The 14,139-nt window shown below is 47.0% G+C and overlaps 1 protein-coding gene across 2 annotated transcripts in view; it reads right to left on the reverse strand.

The window, feature by feature from the left end:
• Positions 1-2,757: 2,757 nt before the first annotated feature.
• ncanb (neurocan b) overlaps positions 2,758-14,139 on the reverse strand; it is a 173,551-nt gene continuing 162,169 nt past the window's right edge. The window contains exons 14-18 of one of the 2 annotated variants that reach the window (XM_069928553.1): positions 13,369-13,451; positions 12,274-12,418; positions 10,539-10,721; positions 7,782-7,924; positions 2,758-6,171 (exon numbers count right to left, since the gene is read on the reverse strand). In XM_069928553.1, coding sequence (XP_069784654.1) covers positions 7,812-7,924; positions 10,539-10,721; positions 12,274-12,418; positions 13,369-13,451 — 524 coding nt within the window. In that variant the 3' untranslated portion in view covers positions 2,758-6,171; positions 7,782-7,811. Of the gene's footprint in view, positions 7,925-10,538; positions 10,722-12,273; positions 12,419-13,368; positions 13,452-14,139 lie in introns of both variants that reach the window. The other variant, XM_069928552.1, reaches the window with a different exon arrangement.

The following is a 14,139-nucleotide window of genomic DNA, read 5'->3' on the forward strand; positions in this document are numbered from 1 at the left end:
CTGCAGCTCCATGACCAGAGGACGTGGGTCAGGAAGATCCCTGCTCTGAGCTTGCACTTCACCCTTGGTCAAGTTTGGCTGGAGACGGATGGTCAAATCACACAAAGGTCACAGAATCTCACCACCTGCCCCTCAGTTCCGGGGAGGGCATTCCCATCAGTTCCCACTCCACCTTTTCTCTCTGTCACCAGCCCTCCCCCCACAATCTTCCCTCCCCACCTTCCCCTTCCTCCGCACCCTCTGCCCCCCCACCTCCTCCCCCTCCCCCTCCTCCTCCCCCTCACCTCACTACAAGAAGGAGGTGGATGCTTTCGAGAGGGTGCAGAGATTTACAAGGATGTTGCCTGGATTGGAGATGTGTTTCTCATGAGGGCAAAGTTAGCAGAGCCAACCTCAAATTGGAGGACAAAACCTAATATTCCATCTGGGCCCTCTCCAACTAGATGACATTAATATCAACTTCTCCAGTTTCCATAAACCCCCCCCCCACCTCCAATCCCTCTCATCTCCTTTCCTCCAGCTCCCCACCCCCTCCCCATCAGCTTTTTTTCTCTTCTGCCCTCCCACCCATTATCCACTTCTTACCTGTTCTCCTCCCCCCCCCGTCCCTTCTTCCCTCCTCGCCCCTCCCTGCTTTTTTTTTAATTCAGGCCCCTGCATGCTTTTTGCTCATACCTTATCGAAGAGCTAAGGCACAAAACTTTGGTTGTGTATCTTCGCTTCCTATGGCTACTGCGTGACCTGCTGTATTTTGCCAGCACTCTTGCATTATTAAACTACAATCACAGCATCTGCAGACTTTCCTGTTTATTTCCTTTTTAAACTTATTGTTAGGTCAGGAAAAGAAGAAATTTCAGTTCCGTAATTACCTTGTCCTGCTGGATTAGATCACCTGGCAGGCCTGCAACATTCCCTGAGTTCTAATAATCGTCAGATGGATGAAACTCTCTCATTTGTAATCAAAGGATTGCAACTCATTGATATATCGGCAACTTATTGGCAGGAATGAATCCTTGACAGAGTGACTTGGTTGAGGTGATGATTCATGTGTGTACAGATCACCAGAGGGTGTTGCAGCTTGAAGAAGATATGGCAGCCTTTGCTTTTATTATTTTTTAATGAGTTACAAATTAGTAACTTACGCCACGTCCAATGCAGACAAGGATCTGAAGTGAGCTCCCAGTTTACTGCTGTGTCAAAGGGAATTTTAGATTTCATGAATTTACTTAATGATCCATGCCGCTGACGTGAGTTTCGTCTCATTACAAAGCACCATGGGGGGCAATAGGTCTGCCCAGTCCACACCAACAGTTCCTGTTCCACAGGAACAGCCAGTCCCCCTTTCCTCACCCCACCTTCACCCCCATCTTTACCCCCTCTCCTCACCCTCCCCTTCACCCCCACTCCTCACCCCTTCATACCAACTCCTACTCACCCTGACACCCCCATTCACCCCCACTCCTCACCCCTACAACCCTCCATCACTCCATCCATCCTTCTCTCACTCCATCCAACCCACCTTCACCCTGACTCCCAACCCCCTCCATCACCCCCTCCTTCCACACCCACTCCTTACCTCTTCCTTCCACACTCCTGATCTCACCTCCATCCCACCTCCACCCTCCCCCAACCTCACCTCTTCCCTTACCCCTCTGCCCCACTCCTCACCCCCTCTGCCCTTCATCCCCTCTATTCCCACTCACAACCCCATCCCAACTCTTCCCACACCCCTTCCCTCAACCCCTCACCCATTCCCCGCCCCTCCCTCATCCCCTCCACTCCCACTCTTCTCCCTCTCCACCCGCACTCCTTGCCCCTTCCCTCACCCTCACTTCCCCCCACTCACCTTTATGTTTGTGCACACAAGAACTAAGAAAAGAAACTTTCCATTTTAAAAAATCCTTTATTCGAACAGCCAATGTCTAGGACTTGAAAACACAGGATTGCAGAATGCAGATTATTCACATCACACATCTACCAATATACATGGAAATATTAACAATTCACACTACAACACTCCAAAAAGTTACAGAAGTGAGATCCATTGTTTCCTGATTGTAACTAGCTTTTGAAACACCAAGGATCAGCCCAAGGTGGCATTCTCAAGGACAACATCCCTCACAGTCCTTACCCTTCACCCCCCACCTCCCCTCTCATGCCCCACCCTCCTCACTCCTCTCAATCCCTCACAGCCCCCTCACCCCCACCCTTCTCACAGCTCCTTCATCCTTATCCCCCTTGCAGCCACCTCACCCCTACTCTCCTCACCCACCCCTACCAACAGCCCCTCATCTCCCTCACAGCCCCATCAACCCCCTCCTCACAGACCTCTCACCCCCCTCCCCCAACTCCCCTCCCCAACATCAGTAGTTTCCCATCACACCAGGGCACAGAGACCTGGGTGTTGGATCGCACTGTGCTGCAAGGTGGGGCTGCCTAGAAATGCACAGACAGCCTTTCTCCAAAGCATTAACAGGGCCAGGGTGAACTGATACAAACCTCTCCCTGCACCCATTCCCCATTCCTATTCTCCAGCCCCCATTCCCAGTCCCTGTTCCCCACTCCCATTCCTGCTCCCATTCTCCAATCTCGTTTCCCTCCTTCATTCTTCATCTCCTTTCCCTATTCCCATTCACCACCTCTACTCCCCACTCCCATTCCCTGCCCCTTTTCCCCATCAACATCCCTTGCCTTCGTTCCCTGCCCCCGTTCCCCATCTCCGTTCCTCACCCCCACCCTCTGCCACTATTCCCCATCCTCACCCATATTCCCCAGCCTCATTCCACCCAGCTCACATTTTCTAATATCCTCCCCTGTTCTACTTTTTGGCTCTGCTTCATCAAGGCCTGGAACACCATTGCTTTCATTCTTGAATTAGTAAAGGATTTTGCAAATTCCCAATTAATGAGCTGTGTGTCAGGTGTGCTCATGCCATAAGATAGGGAACAAGAACACAGCAAGATCCCACAAGCTACAACTATTTGAAAATGGCCCAATTTTGCTGAAAGTGGTTGGTGTTAGCCAAAGAACCAGGGAAAAATGTACTGAATATTGTGGGATCTAACTCAGGCTGCCCAACCTCAATCACTGTGCCTTTGAGAGTACTTCACTCCTTCTGTGCTCTGCTGGTTATGTTAGACCTACATGGTACATCAGGGTCCAAAGGGGCAAGATCAGAACTTTCAGACTCAAAGTCAGAGAAGCTTCTGACAAGTGCCACTGGAATAGGGCCTTGGTGGCACAGGTCATCCAGCAACCCATGCCTGTTTGTCAAATTTCCTGTGTTTGTTCCAGTCACAGAAAACAAGCATACTAATTACTGAGGACTGTTCATTCATGGGAGATTTTGCATACTCAAGACTAGAACTCCCCACAACAACGCTGGAAATTCAATACGGCAGATCACAGGCAGTGAGGGACAGGCAATAAATATACCCAGTCCAGTGAGAGCCATGCAGTCTGAGTGAATCAAAAGGTCAGTGAGGTTCATTCATTGTACCTCATTGGTTACCCTGAGGCTGAAGAACTCGGCCCTTTCAATCCTGAACAAAGCTGCCTGTTTAATTTGGTCATTTTCCCATCATCTCTTCCTGAGTGGGGATGTTAGTGACCTGAGGGAGGGAGTTGAAAGGCTCTAGGCTGTGTCATCAGGCTACAGGAAGGTTGTTCAGGATGGGTGCAAAGAATGAGCCTACTGCACACTGCATGAAGCAATTCCTATGGGAACTTCAACACCTTGCCTCTAACACACAACCATGAAGATGATTATCTCCTGGAGTGCTCACTTGTGGTTGCTCTGGAGAATGCTACAAAGAAAAATTTGATACAATGCTGCTGGCGTCCAGTTTTGGATGCAATACCAAGGTAGACATCCAGAGAGCCTGTGTGAGCTGCAGGCTGAGCATCGGCAGGTGGTGAAGGGTTAGGCAGCAGGTTTGCATTTCTTATTTCAGAGAAAGCAGAATTCAAGGCAAGAACTCAAACACCACCACCTCATGAAGGCAGTGACAAGGCACCAGCTCATGCTATGAGCACAACAAAGAAGGATCAAAAATCTTTTACTGAAGGCCATCTCTTGAGACATTCCTTTGGGCTGGGGTCAGGCATAAAATCAGAGCATGATGTCAGAGTGATGTCACAGGGATAAAGGAGACTTCAGCCCCAACCCAATGCTGACATCACCGTGTGGGAAATTGCAAAAGTGAGAAGGGTGGCCTTTTTTTAAGGTAATTGCACAATACAAAACAAAGCAGCTGTGGTGGAATTCTCTGTGGTGGAATGGTTTTGAGTGCTGACCTGCTGAGTGTTTCTAGCTTTTTTCTTATTGGCTCCTGCTTAGTAGAACTGAGAAGACAGGCCAAGAGTGATGGAGGGTCTGAGACAAAAATGGGAAATTCAAGCAGCTAGTTGTTTTATGGGAACAAATGGACCAGTTAGGTTTGCATCCACTGGGATTTAGAACATAAGGAGACGACAACAGAAGAAATTAGACCAGGTGTCGACCATCCAGCCCATCGAGCCTGCTCTGCCATTCAACAAGATCATGGCTGACCTGGCTGTGGCCTACCCACCCATTCCCCTACTGTTCAAATATCTGTATTTTAAACACATTTAATGAGACAGGCTCTACTGCTTCATTGGACAGAGAACTCCTTAGATTCACTACTCTCTGGGAGAAGCTTATTCCTCTTGTAAAGAAGAGTAGAATGGACGATTAAAATATGCAAGATCTTGAGGAGTCTCGACGAGGAAATGCTGATTCTTCATTTTCCTTATGGCAGGCAGAAGTATATCATATATTTTGATGTATTATTATGTGACAATAAAAGGAACTTTGAAGGGAACTGAGAGGTTTTTTTCCTCTCCTTCCTCAAAACGCAATGGAAGAGATACATAGATGCTTGATAAGTGAAGGGTGAAAGGTTACTGCAGGCACCATCAGATTAACCATTAGGTGTATTAGGCTTAGAGGTCCTATGGAAGGAATTGAAAGCTGTGGTCAACAGGGTTTGGGCTTCAGGGAGGACGTTGGGAGCCAAAGCTGGTACCATTGAATTGTGAAACCATCTGGAGGGTCTCTGGAGCACAACTCTCCTGTTTCTTATGTTTATATCATGGCCACATTCAGGTGCTGACTGGCCAGAAAGGTATTTTCATCCTCAATGGCTTTCATCATTGTAAATACTGGCTCAAAATCTCATCAAACATTGCTGCCTTGGAATAGATTGCCCCATAGGCCAAGACCCACAATAGGAAACCTCCTCGATGGTTCCATCTCACCCAAACCTCAGGAATATCACATCATCCACCACACCCCACTGATGTTGATCAAGCTCCCTCACACCGATCATCAGGAACCCCTCTCCCCCAAGCAGTGTTTCCGATAGCCACCAGAATCCTTGTTTGATCATTGGGGCACACATCCAAAGCCTCAGTCACCACACTAGGAACCCTGTAGCTTTTGTTTGGCCTCAGTGAGTGAGCAAATTGCTGTCAAATTATGTATTTAAATAATTTCATTCACCTCCGCTGACTGAGGAATTCTTATGCTTTTGTACAAAACTTCATTCCAATTCTATTTGACAGAAGTCTGCTCTGATTTGGTGTGATTAAAGGAGAGACACGATTGGCATAGTGTTTAGCGCAACACCTTTACAGCGCCAGCAATCGGGGCCAGAGTTCGAATTGTGTGCTGTTTGTAAGGAGTTTATACGTTCTCCCCGTGTCTGCGTGGATTTTCCCCAGGAGCTCCAGTTTCCTCCCACCATTCGAAACGTACCAGGGGTGTAGGTTAATTGGGTGTAATTGGATGACACAGACTCATGGGCCAAAATAGCCTGTTACCGTGCTGTATGTCTAAATTTTTTAAAAATTTAAAAATTAAAGCAGGGAGTTAGTTTTTCCCCAGTCAGAGATGAATGAATGCCAATCTGAATTCCTTCCAGGAATATCTCTCGCACTGCTTGGCTACTCTTCCTAAACTGCCAGTCTGAGTTCCCTGTGGTGGGTAACTCCTTTCCCTTTCAAGCACCTGGTCGCTCCATTGCAAGAAGGATGTAGAGGCTTTGGAAAGGGTACAGGAGGTTTACCAGGATCCTGCCGAGCTTAGAGGCTGTGAGCTATAGGGAGAGGTTGGACAAACTTGGGTTGTTTTCTCTGGAGCATCAGAGGCTGAGGGGAGAACAGAAAGGTTTAATATTATGAGAGGCATTGATAGGGTGAACAGTCAGAATCTTTTACCCAGGTTTAAAATATCAAATACTAGGGGGTATGTGTTTAAAGAGAGGGGAAAATGTGTAAAAGTAATGTGCGGGCAAGATATTTACAGAGAGTGATGGTGTCTGAAACAGGCAATCAGGGGTCATGGTGGAAACAGATCTTCCAGATAGTCATGTGTCTATGCAGGGAATGGAAGGATATAGATTATACACAGGCAGAACATATACAACATAACAGTTCAACACAGGAACATGATGTCTCTGTTATGTTCTAACCTTGGGTGTTAGTGACCAGATCAGTATTTATTAGCTAGTGCTAACTCTGCCTGAAAGATCTTGTTATCCCAGAATCACAAGTTGAACAGCAGAGTCCTATCCCCATTAATGTCAGTGTATCCAATGGGTCACGACATCAGTCCTTTGCTTTGACCTTTGAATTTCATTCCACATTTATTAAATTAACTGAAATCACAGTGCCAGCAAGCCGGGTTCCAATCGGGCACTGTCTGCAAGGAGTTTGTACCTTCTCCTTGCAACCTGTGTGGGTTTCCTTTGGTTGTTCCGATTTCTTCTCACCCTCGAAAAACTTATGGGGGGGGGGGTTGCAGGTTAATTGGGCGGCATGGGTCTCAATGGCTGGAATCACTTCTAAGGCATTGTAAATAAAATTTTAAAATGTAATTTAATTTCCTCAATTAATTCAAAAGTAAAATGCTGCAGCTGTTGGAATTCTAAAAACAAGTTTAAACCTGGTCAGGATAAGTGTTTCAGCTCAGAGTACTGGACAGCCCTTGTATTAGTTGCATGTAAACTGCTACTTAACTGGACTCCAGCTACAGTTAACAGGTGCTCAAAGAAATCAGGAATCTCTCAGCATTCATTCTTGGAATTAGTTGAGTTAGCATGTAATGTCCCAGAAAGAGTCCACATCACCAGCCACTATAGAATCCACTGAGTCTGAGGAGTTCGTTGATGATTAAGAGATTAAAGGCTTGCCTGGGAAATGTTCTGAGCAAGACTGAGAGCCCGGTCAAGCTGTGAACAGTCCCTGAAAATTCTGGTGGAATGTTTGGGTTGAAACTCTGCTGGGAAATAAAACAACAGCAAAATTCCGTAACCTGTTTCCAATTCATGGGTTTTACAAGTGGATAAATAACAAGTTGGTACATTAATGGATCTGTTACAGGTCAGGTACAGGACTTCTCTCTGAACTGTGTGAGAGGCTTAGTGGGACTAATCACAAAAGCATCAAATTTTAAACCAGCCTCATCTATAATCCAACCATTAGTTTAAAAAAAATATTTTTTTGCGCCTTCTTGCAAGGATTATTGTCTAGATTTTCCTCCACACGTAGAGACTGAACACGTTGTAGCTCATGGATCTTCCCCTATGTACCGTTTTAATTTCCAATGCCTACTGATTATCAACACATCTACCTTTAAGTTTCACAATTTTTTTTAGAAAAATACGTGACATAACTCTCGCAAGCTAAAAACAACCCTTTCAGCCTCCCAAGGGTGGTGTTCAAAACAAAACATCTGCAAGGATCTCAGTGTTGCCTACTTGTGGTCTTCCTTGGAATGGTTCCTCTGCTCAGAAGCGCTTCATGTCCATCCGATGTGAATCCGAATGCTTTTTGTGCTTTCGCTTCTCTTTCCTGCTGCCTTTGTGCTGGTGTCTTCGTGATCTGCGATTCCCAGCGGCTCCTGGAGAGCAAAACAAGATCAAGATTCAAGTTATGATCATAGTAATAAAACAGTGCCACCATATTACATGAAATTTCTTTTTGCCTGCTGCAAGGCGGACAGATTTGCCACCGGCAGGAATTGCCTCAGCGCCTCTTACAGTCAAACTTACAGTCAGAGAGAGAGAAGCAAAAGAGAGTCTTGACAGAGTCACCGACTATCTATAAATTCGCCTCCAGTGCTTCTGCAGCCCCCGCGACCCGAGGTCCAGATCTGAACCTCCGACACGGTCAGGAAACCTTCAGCACCCTCGGCACCTCCTTGCATCCTGGTTCGGTGTGTGAGAGTGATTGAGCAGATCTGCACAGTGACTGTGAGGTGTGAGACGGACCAGGGCAGGAATTGTAGGGCAGAGAGGAGATCATGGGAAACTAGGACACAATTCCCCGAAAGTGGTGACAAGTGGTGAAGGCGGCATTTTGCACATTGGCTTCCATTGGATGGCGTATTAAGTACAAAAGATCGGACCTCATGGTACAAGGTACTAGGCTTGTGCAGTTCGGGCCACGCAGCTATAGAAATGATATCGAATTTGGAAGGAGTGAAGAGGAAAATCACCAGGGTGCCTGCCAGGATTAGAGGGCCCGAGTTCTCAGAATAGGTCGAATAGGCTGGGTCTTTATTCCTTGGGGTTTAGAAGCCTGAGGGTGACATTGGATCAGAAGATATGGAATCCCAGTGAGTAGAATTAAGAAACTGCAGGAGTAAACAAAAATCCTGATGTGGGTTGTATACAGGCCTCCAAACAGTAGCCAGGATGTGGCATAAAAAAGCATGATAGTGGAAGATAGAAAAGGCATGCAAAAATGGCAAGGTAACAACTGGCATGGGGGGATTTCAATGCACAGGTTGATTTCAGATTTATTGTCAAAGTACATATGTGACATCACATGCAATCATGAGATTCCTTTTTCCTGAGGGTGCGGCAGAATTACTACTAATTGGTAGTGCATAAAATAAACTGTACACAGTGTAAACATGTAAAAAAAAACTGTAAACAGATAATAAATGTAAACAAACTGATTGTGCAATACACAGAGAAAAAAAAAGAAAGTCAATAAAGTGCACAAGTAATGACTCCCTGATTGAGTTTGTCGTTGAGGAGTCTGATGATGGAGGGGTAGCAGCTGTTCCTGATCCTGGTGGTGCGAGTCTTATGGCACCTACACCTCTTTCCGGTGGAGAGGAAATTGCAAATGTCACCCCACATTTAAGAAAGGAGGGAGGTTAAAGGCAGGAAATTATAGACTGGTTAGCCTGACTATGGTGGTTGGTAAGATGTTAGAATCTCTTATTAGGGATGACATTTCAGTGTACTTGGAGGCACAAAGTAAAATAGGTCAAAGTCAGTATGGTTTCCTGAAGGAAAATCTTGTCTAAAAACCTGTTGTAATTCTTTGAGGAAATACAGATAAAGGAGAGTCAGTGGATGTGGTTTAAATGATTTTCAAAAGGCCTTTCACAAGGTGCCACACGTGAGGCTGCTAACCAGATGAGAGCCCATGGTATTCAGGGGAAGATAAGAGCATGGGTAGAAGATTGACTGGCTTGCAGGAGGCAAAGAGTGGGGATGAAATGGGGCCTTTTCTGGTTGGTGACCAGTGGTGTTCTGCAGGACCCAGTGTTGGAGTCGCTTCTTCTTCCATAATATTCTCAATGATTTGGATAGTGGATTTGATAGTTTTGTGGCTAAGTTTGTGGACAATGCAAAGATCAGAGGGGCAGGTGGTGTTGAGGAAGCATCTAGATATTTTTGGAGATTTGGGCAAGGAAATGGCAGATGGAGTACCGGGTAGAGAAGTGTATGATCATGCGGTTTAGTGGAAGGAATAAAGGCGTAGAACGTTTTCTACATGGGCAACGAGCTCAGATATCAGAAGCACTTGGGAGTCTTGGTGCAACACTCCTCCAAGGTCATCTTGCATTGAAGTCAGTGGTAAGGAAGACAAATGGAATGCTAGCAATCATTTCAATAGGGATAGAATATAAAAGCAGGGATGTGACGTTGTCGTTTTATGAGGCATGGGTCAGACTACACAGAATATTGTGAACAGTTTTGGGCCCCCATACCTAATAAAGGAAGTGTTGGCATTGGGGAGGGTCCAAAGGAGGTTGTAATGGAAGGGTTTTGACATAAGGAGTGTTAGAAGGTTCTGGGACTGTATTCATTGGAGTTTAGGGGAGAATTCACTGACACCAATCAAATACAGAAAGGCCTGGATAGATGCCATTCCCATCGTGCAACACTCCCTCAATACCACCCCTCCCTCGGTAACTACTCCCTCGCTGACCCCCTTTGGTACCACTTTTCCTTTGGTGATCTTCCTCAGTTACCCCGCCCTCAGTACCCCCAACCTCGGTGACCTCTCCTTCAGTACCTCCTCCATCAGTGAACCCCCCCTGGTGACCCCTCCCTCAGTGGGCCCATCCCTCAGTGCCCCCTTCAGTGATTCCTTGATGCCTCCCCTTTGGTACCCCCCTCAGTGACCCCCACCCTCAGTGACCCCCACCTTGGTGACTCCCCTCCGTGAGGCCCCTCCCTCGGTGCTCCTCTCCAGCACAGTTCAATACTCACGGCTCAGGCAGACAACCTTGGGCCGGTCCCACTTGCCGCTGCTGTGACACCGAATGGTAGGGATGTGCCGCTGTGTGAACCCATCCTGGCATTGGTAGCGGACCAGGGAATGGATCTCGTAATGAGCCTTCTTCCTGCCAATCACCATGGCATGCTCCACCGTTGGGGGAGGCCCACATAGAACTAAGGAGGAAGGGAGAGAATCAGCCCTCTCATCCTAACACTGCTCTCCCACATTCACAAGCTGCACACACCAGCTTAACCATGTGTAGGCTTGCAGTGGGTACATCAAGGCTGGATGCAGGACCATCCCTCCCAAAGGTCCCACCACTGGGATCATGTCTTAAAGACCCTTAATTCCCCTTCCCCTCATTGAGATGGACAGTGCTGACTGCTGTGGCCACTGTGAGTGTCTCCTTGTGAAGGGATCGGTCACACAGTCAAAGTGTCAAGCTCTATTTTTGCTGGCTATGTGGAGTAATCCATGCTACAACCCTACACAGGCAAGGCCCCTCAATTCTTCCTCCACTCCATCGACTACTTTGGTGCTGCTTCAGGCACCCAAGATGAGCTCGTCGACTTTATCCTCTTCGATGCCAACTTCCATTTTGACCTCCAATTCACTTGGTCCATCTCTAGCAACACTCTCTCCTTTTCTCCATCTCTCTGTCTCCATCTTGGGAGACAAAACCTTGACAGACATATTCTACAAACCCACTAACTCTCACAGTTACCTCGACTACACCTCTTCACACTCTGACCCCTGTAAGAATTCTATTCCATCCTGGTAAATCTTCTCTGCCCTCTTTCAATCTTATTGATATCCTTCCTGTAGTTAGGTGACCAGAAATGCACATAATATTCCATATTTTGCCTCACCAATGTCTTAAAACAACTTAAACATAACATCCCAACTCCTATACTCAATACTTTGATTTATAAAGTAAATCACCTTCAGGGAAAGATTTATCTGTATTCCCATTTCTCTCTGATCCTCCGCACTCCTCAGTGCCCTACCATTATGTCTGACCTTGGTTTGCCCTTCCAAAGTACATCACCATTAATCTCCATCTGCCGTTTTTTTGGCCCATTCTCCCAGTTGGTCCAGATTCCCACACTTCACTTGTGAATCTGCCAGTGTCATCCACTGTATTCGGTGCTCTCGTTGTGGTCAGAGAGACTAGACAGACTGGGAGATCGCTTCATTGGGTACCTCAGCTCTGACTGCTGCAATAGTGTGGATCTCCCAGTGGCCACCCATTTCTATTTGCAACCCCATTCCCTTGCTGACATGTCCGTCCACAGTCTCATGCACAGCCAGACTGAGACCATCCACAAATTGGAGGAACAATTCCTGATCTTCTGTCTGGTCACCCTCAACCCGGATGGCAATAACATCGATTTCTCTGGTTTCTGTAAAAACCCTATCCCACCCCTATCTTCTTCCCCTGTCTCCTTTCCTCAAGCTCTCTCTTTCCATATATCTCTTTCCCTTTTCCCTCTGTCTCCTTTCACAGAGCCAAATTCAATTCTCACCTTTCCTCTTATCATATCCAATTAAGCCCTTTTGTCTGTTGGTTTGTATGCCTCCCCCTCCCATTCTTCCCCTTTCTTTCCCCAGCCTTTAATTCAGACACTTGTCTATTTTCACACACCTTAAAAAGAACTCAGGACCGAAACATCAGTAATGTACCTTTACCTCCAACAACCACCATGTCGACCTTTGCCACTTTACCTGTGCCCTTCTTGCAGATGTAGGGCAGGTTATAGTTACACGGCACATCATTCCACTTCCCATGTTCGTGTTTGATGGAGACTACGCAATCCTCCCCTCCAGCGAAGAAACTGTCGGGTTGGTTTATCCGCCAGTTTTCGTATTGCTTGATGAAAAGCAAAATCACAGAGTTAGAAGCTTTTCACTTGCGCTGAAATGGTGCACTCACAAGCCAGAGAGTCAGTCACCCTCTGTACGAGTATATGTCTGAGGTTGCCTCAGGTTCCCTCAGTAGAGTTGTCCAAGTTCAGCCTCCCTCATCTTGTAAATTTCCAAGTTGTACCTTGACTAGTAGTCATTCCTCCCTCTGCAGGATGCACCCCTCCATCTCAGTGTGGGACACAAAAGCCCCTCGCCTTGCCTTTGGAGGATTAGACCTCATTCAAGAAGACTAATTCATAAAATTCACCCATAAAGCTTTTAACAGCCTGGGACAAGTGAGTACAGAATGAGGTTGTGTCAGACATGAGATTAAAATAGATCAGAGTGAATCAAGTTTCACTCAGTACAGTGGTTTGACATGAATGGATGTGGTGGAAGGTTAAATGTCGATGTTTGCCTGCAGTTGGTCACAGGTCTTGAACCTGGAACATTAAATCAGTGGCGTGTACATTTATAAGGAATTGAGTCATATCTAGTTTTCCAGGTGATGAAGGGTGTAGTAATATTGGAAACTTGGCAGTCAATTTGTGCACAGCAGGATCCCACACAAAGCAGTGTGGTGATAAACAGTTGATTCCATTTGTGGATTTCACGAGGTGCCATGAGTTGTGTGCCTCTGCGGGAGTGAGACACAGGGAGCCTCATCCTTTCAGTCTCTTAGTGAAAGAGACCTCCCTTCACTCTGCAACCTCACCTCAGGATTCCTCGGCACTTTTGTCTCAAGCTTTTGCGACAAGAAATGAATCCAGAACCACTGACTCAGAGTCACTTCAAAGACAAATGAGGTGGAATGTAGCTAGATGCATTAATTTAGCTCTTTGTTGCACAATGTAAGTGGTGATCTCCACTGATGGTGGACAGGACCAGAAGACCAGAGTCCAGTCTGAAACTCACCAGAGCAGTGCCATCTGTCCACTGGAAGTCTTCTTCGATGGTCCGGTCATTCAGACCGATCCAGGCGTACTCCCGACTCAGACCTATGCCGGCAACACACACAAAGTCGAGGAGCCCAGCATTAAATCCCCATATTTTTGGATCATTATCATTTCTTCCTCACTTGACATCTCGACACCCTCCTTCTCCATCCACACTCTCTACCGCAGCTCAGCATAAACCTGGGGGATAATCCTTCTACTCTGAATAGGTAGGTGGGGCCTTCCAAACTCATCGGTTTCCCAAGAGCCACCACAACAGACAGGAGCCACATGGGAACAGCCCCAGAGTGATCTGGATTCCCTCCTTCCATGGGGAAGAATCCATCATTATTGTGCATGGGGTATTAGAGCTGGGAGCTGCAAGAACACCTTTGTGGATGCAAGGGTAGGCTGATGTGGGTGAGGGTAATGTGTGGAAGGGTAGGGGCAGTGAGGGTGTAGAAAGGGTTGGATAGGAAGAATGAAGTAGGGGTGATGAGTGAATGGAGAGGGGTGTAGAGATGGAGGTGGGATGAGGAGTGGTGAATGGAGAGGGGTGCAGAGGTGAGGGGGGATTGAGGAGGGGTGAATGGAGGGGTGCAGAGGTGGGGGTGGGATGAGGAGGAATGGGGAGGGTTGTAGAGGTGGGGTGGGATGTGCGGGAAGGTGAATGGGGGAAGAATGTAGAGGTGAGGGATGGGGAGGGGTTCATGAGGAAGGATACAGAAGTGGGGGGTGAGATGAGGAAAGG

This window comes from Narcine bancroftii, chromosome 3, assembly GCF_036971445.1.
Source record: "Narcine bancroftii isolate sNarBan1 chromosome 3, sNarBan1.hap1, whole genome shotgun sequence".
Lineage (NCBI taxonomy): Eukaryota > Metazoa > Chordata > Chondrichthyes > Torpediniformes > Narcinidae > Narcine > Narcine bancroftii.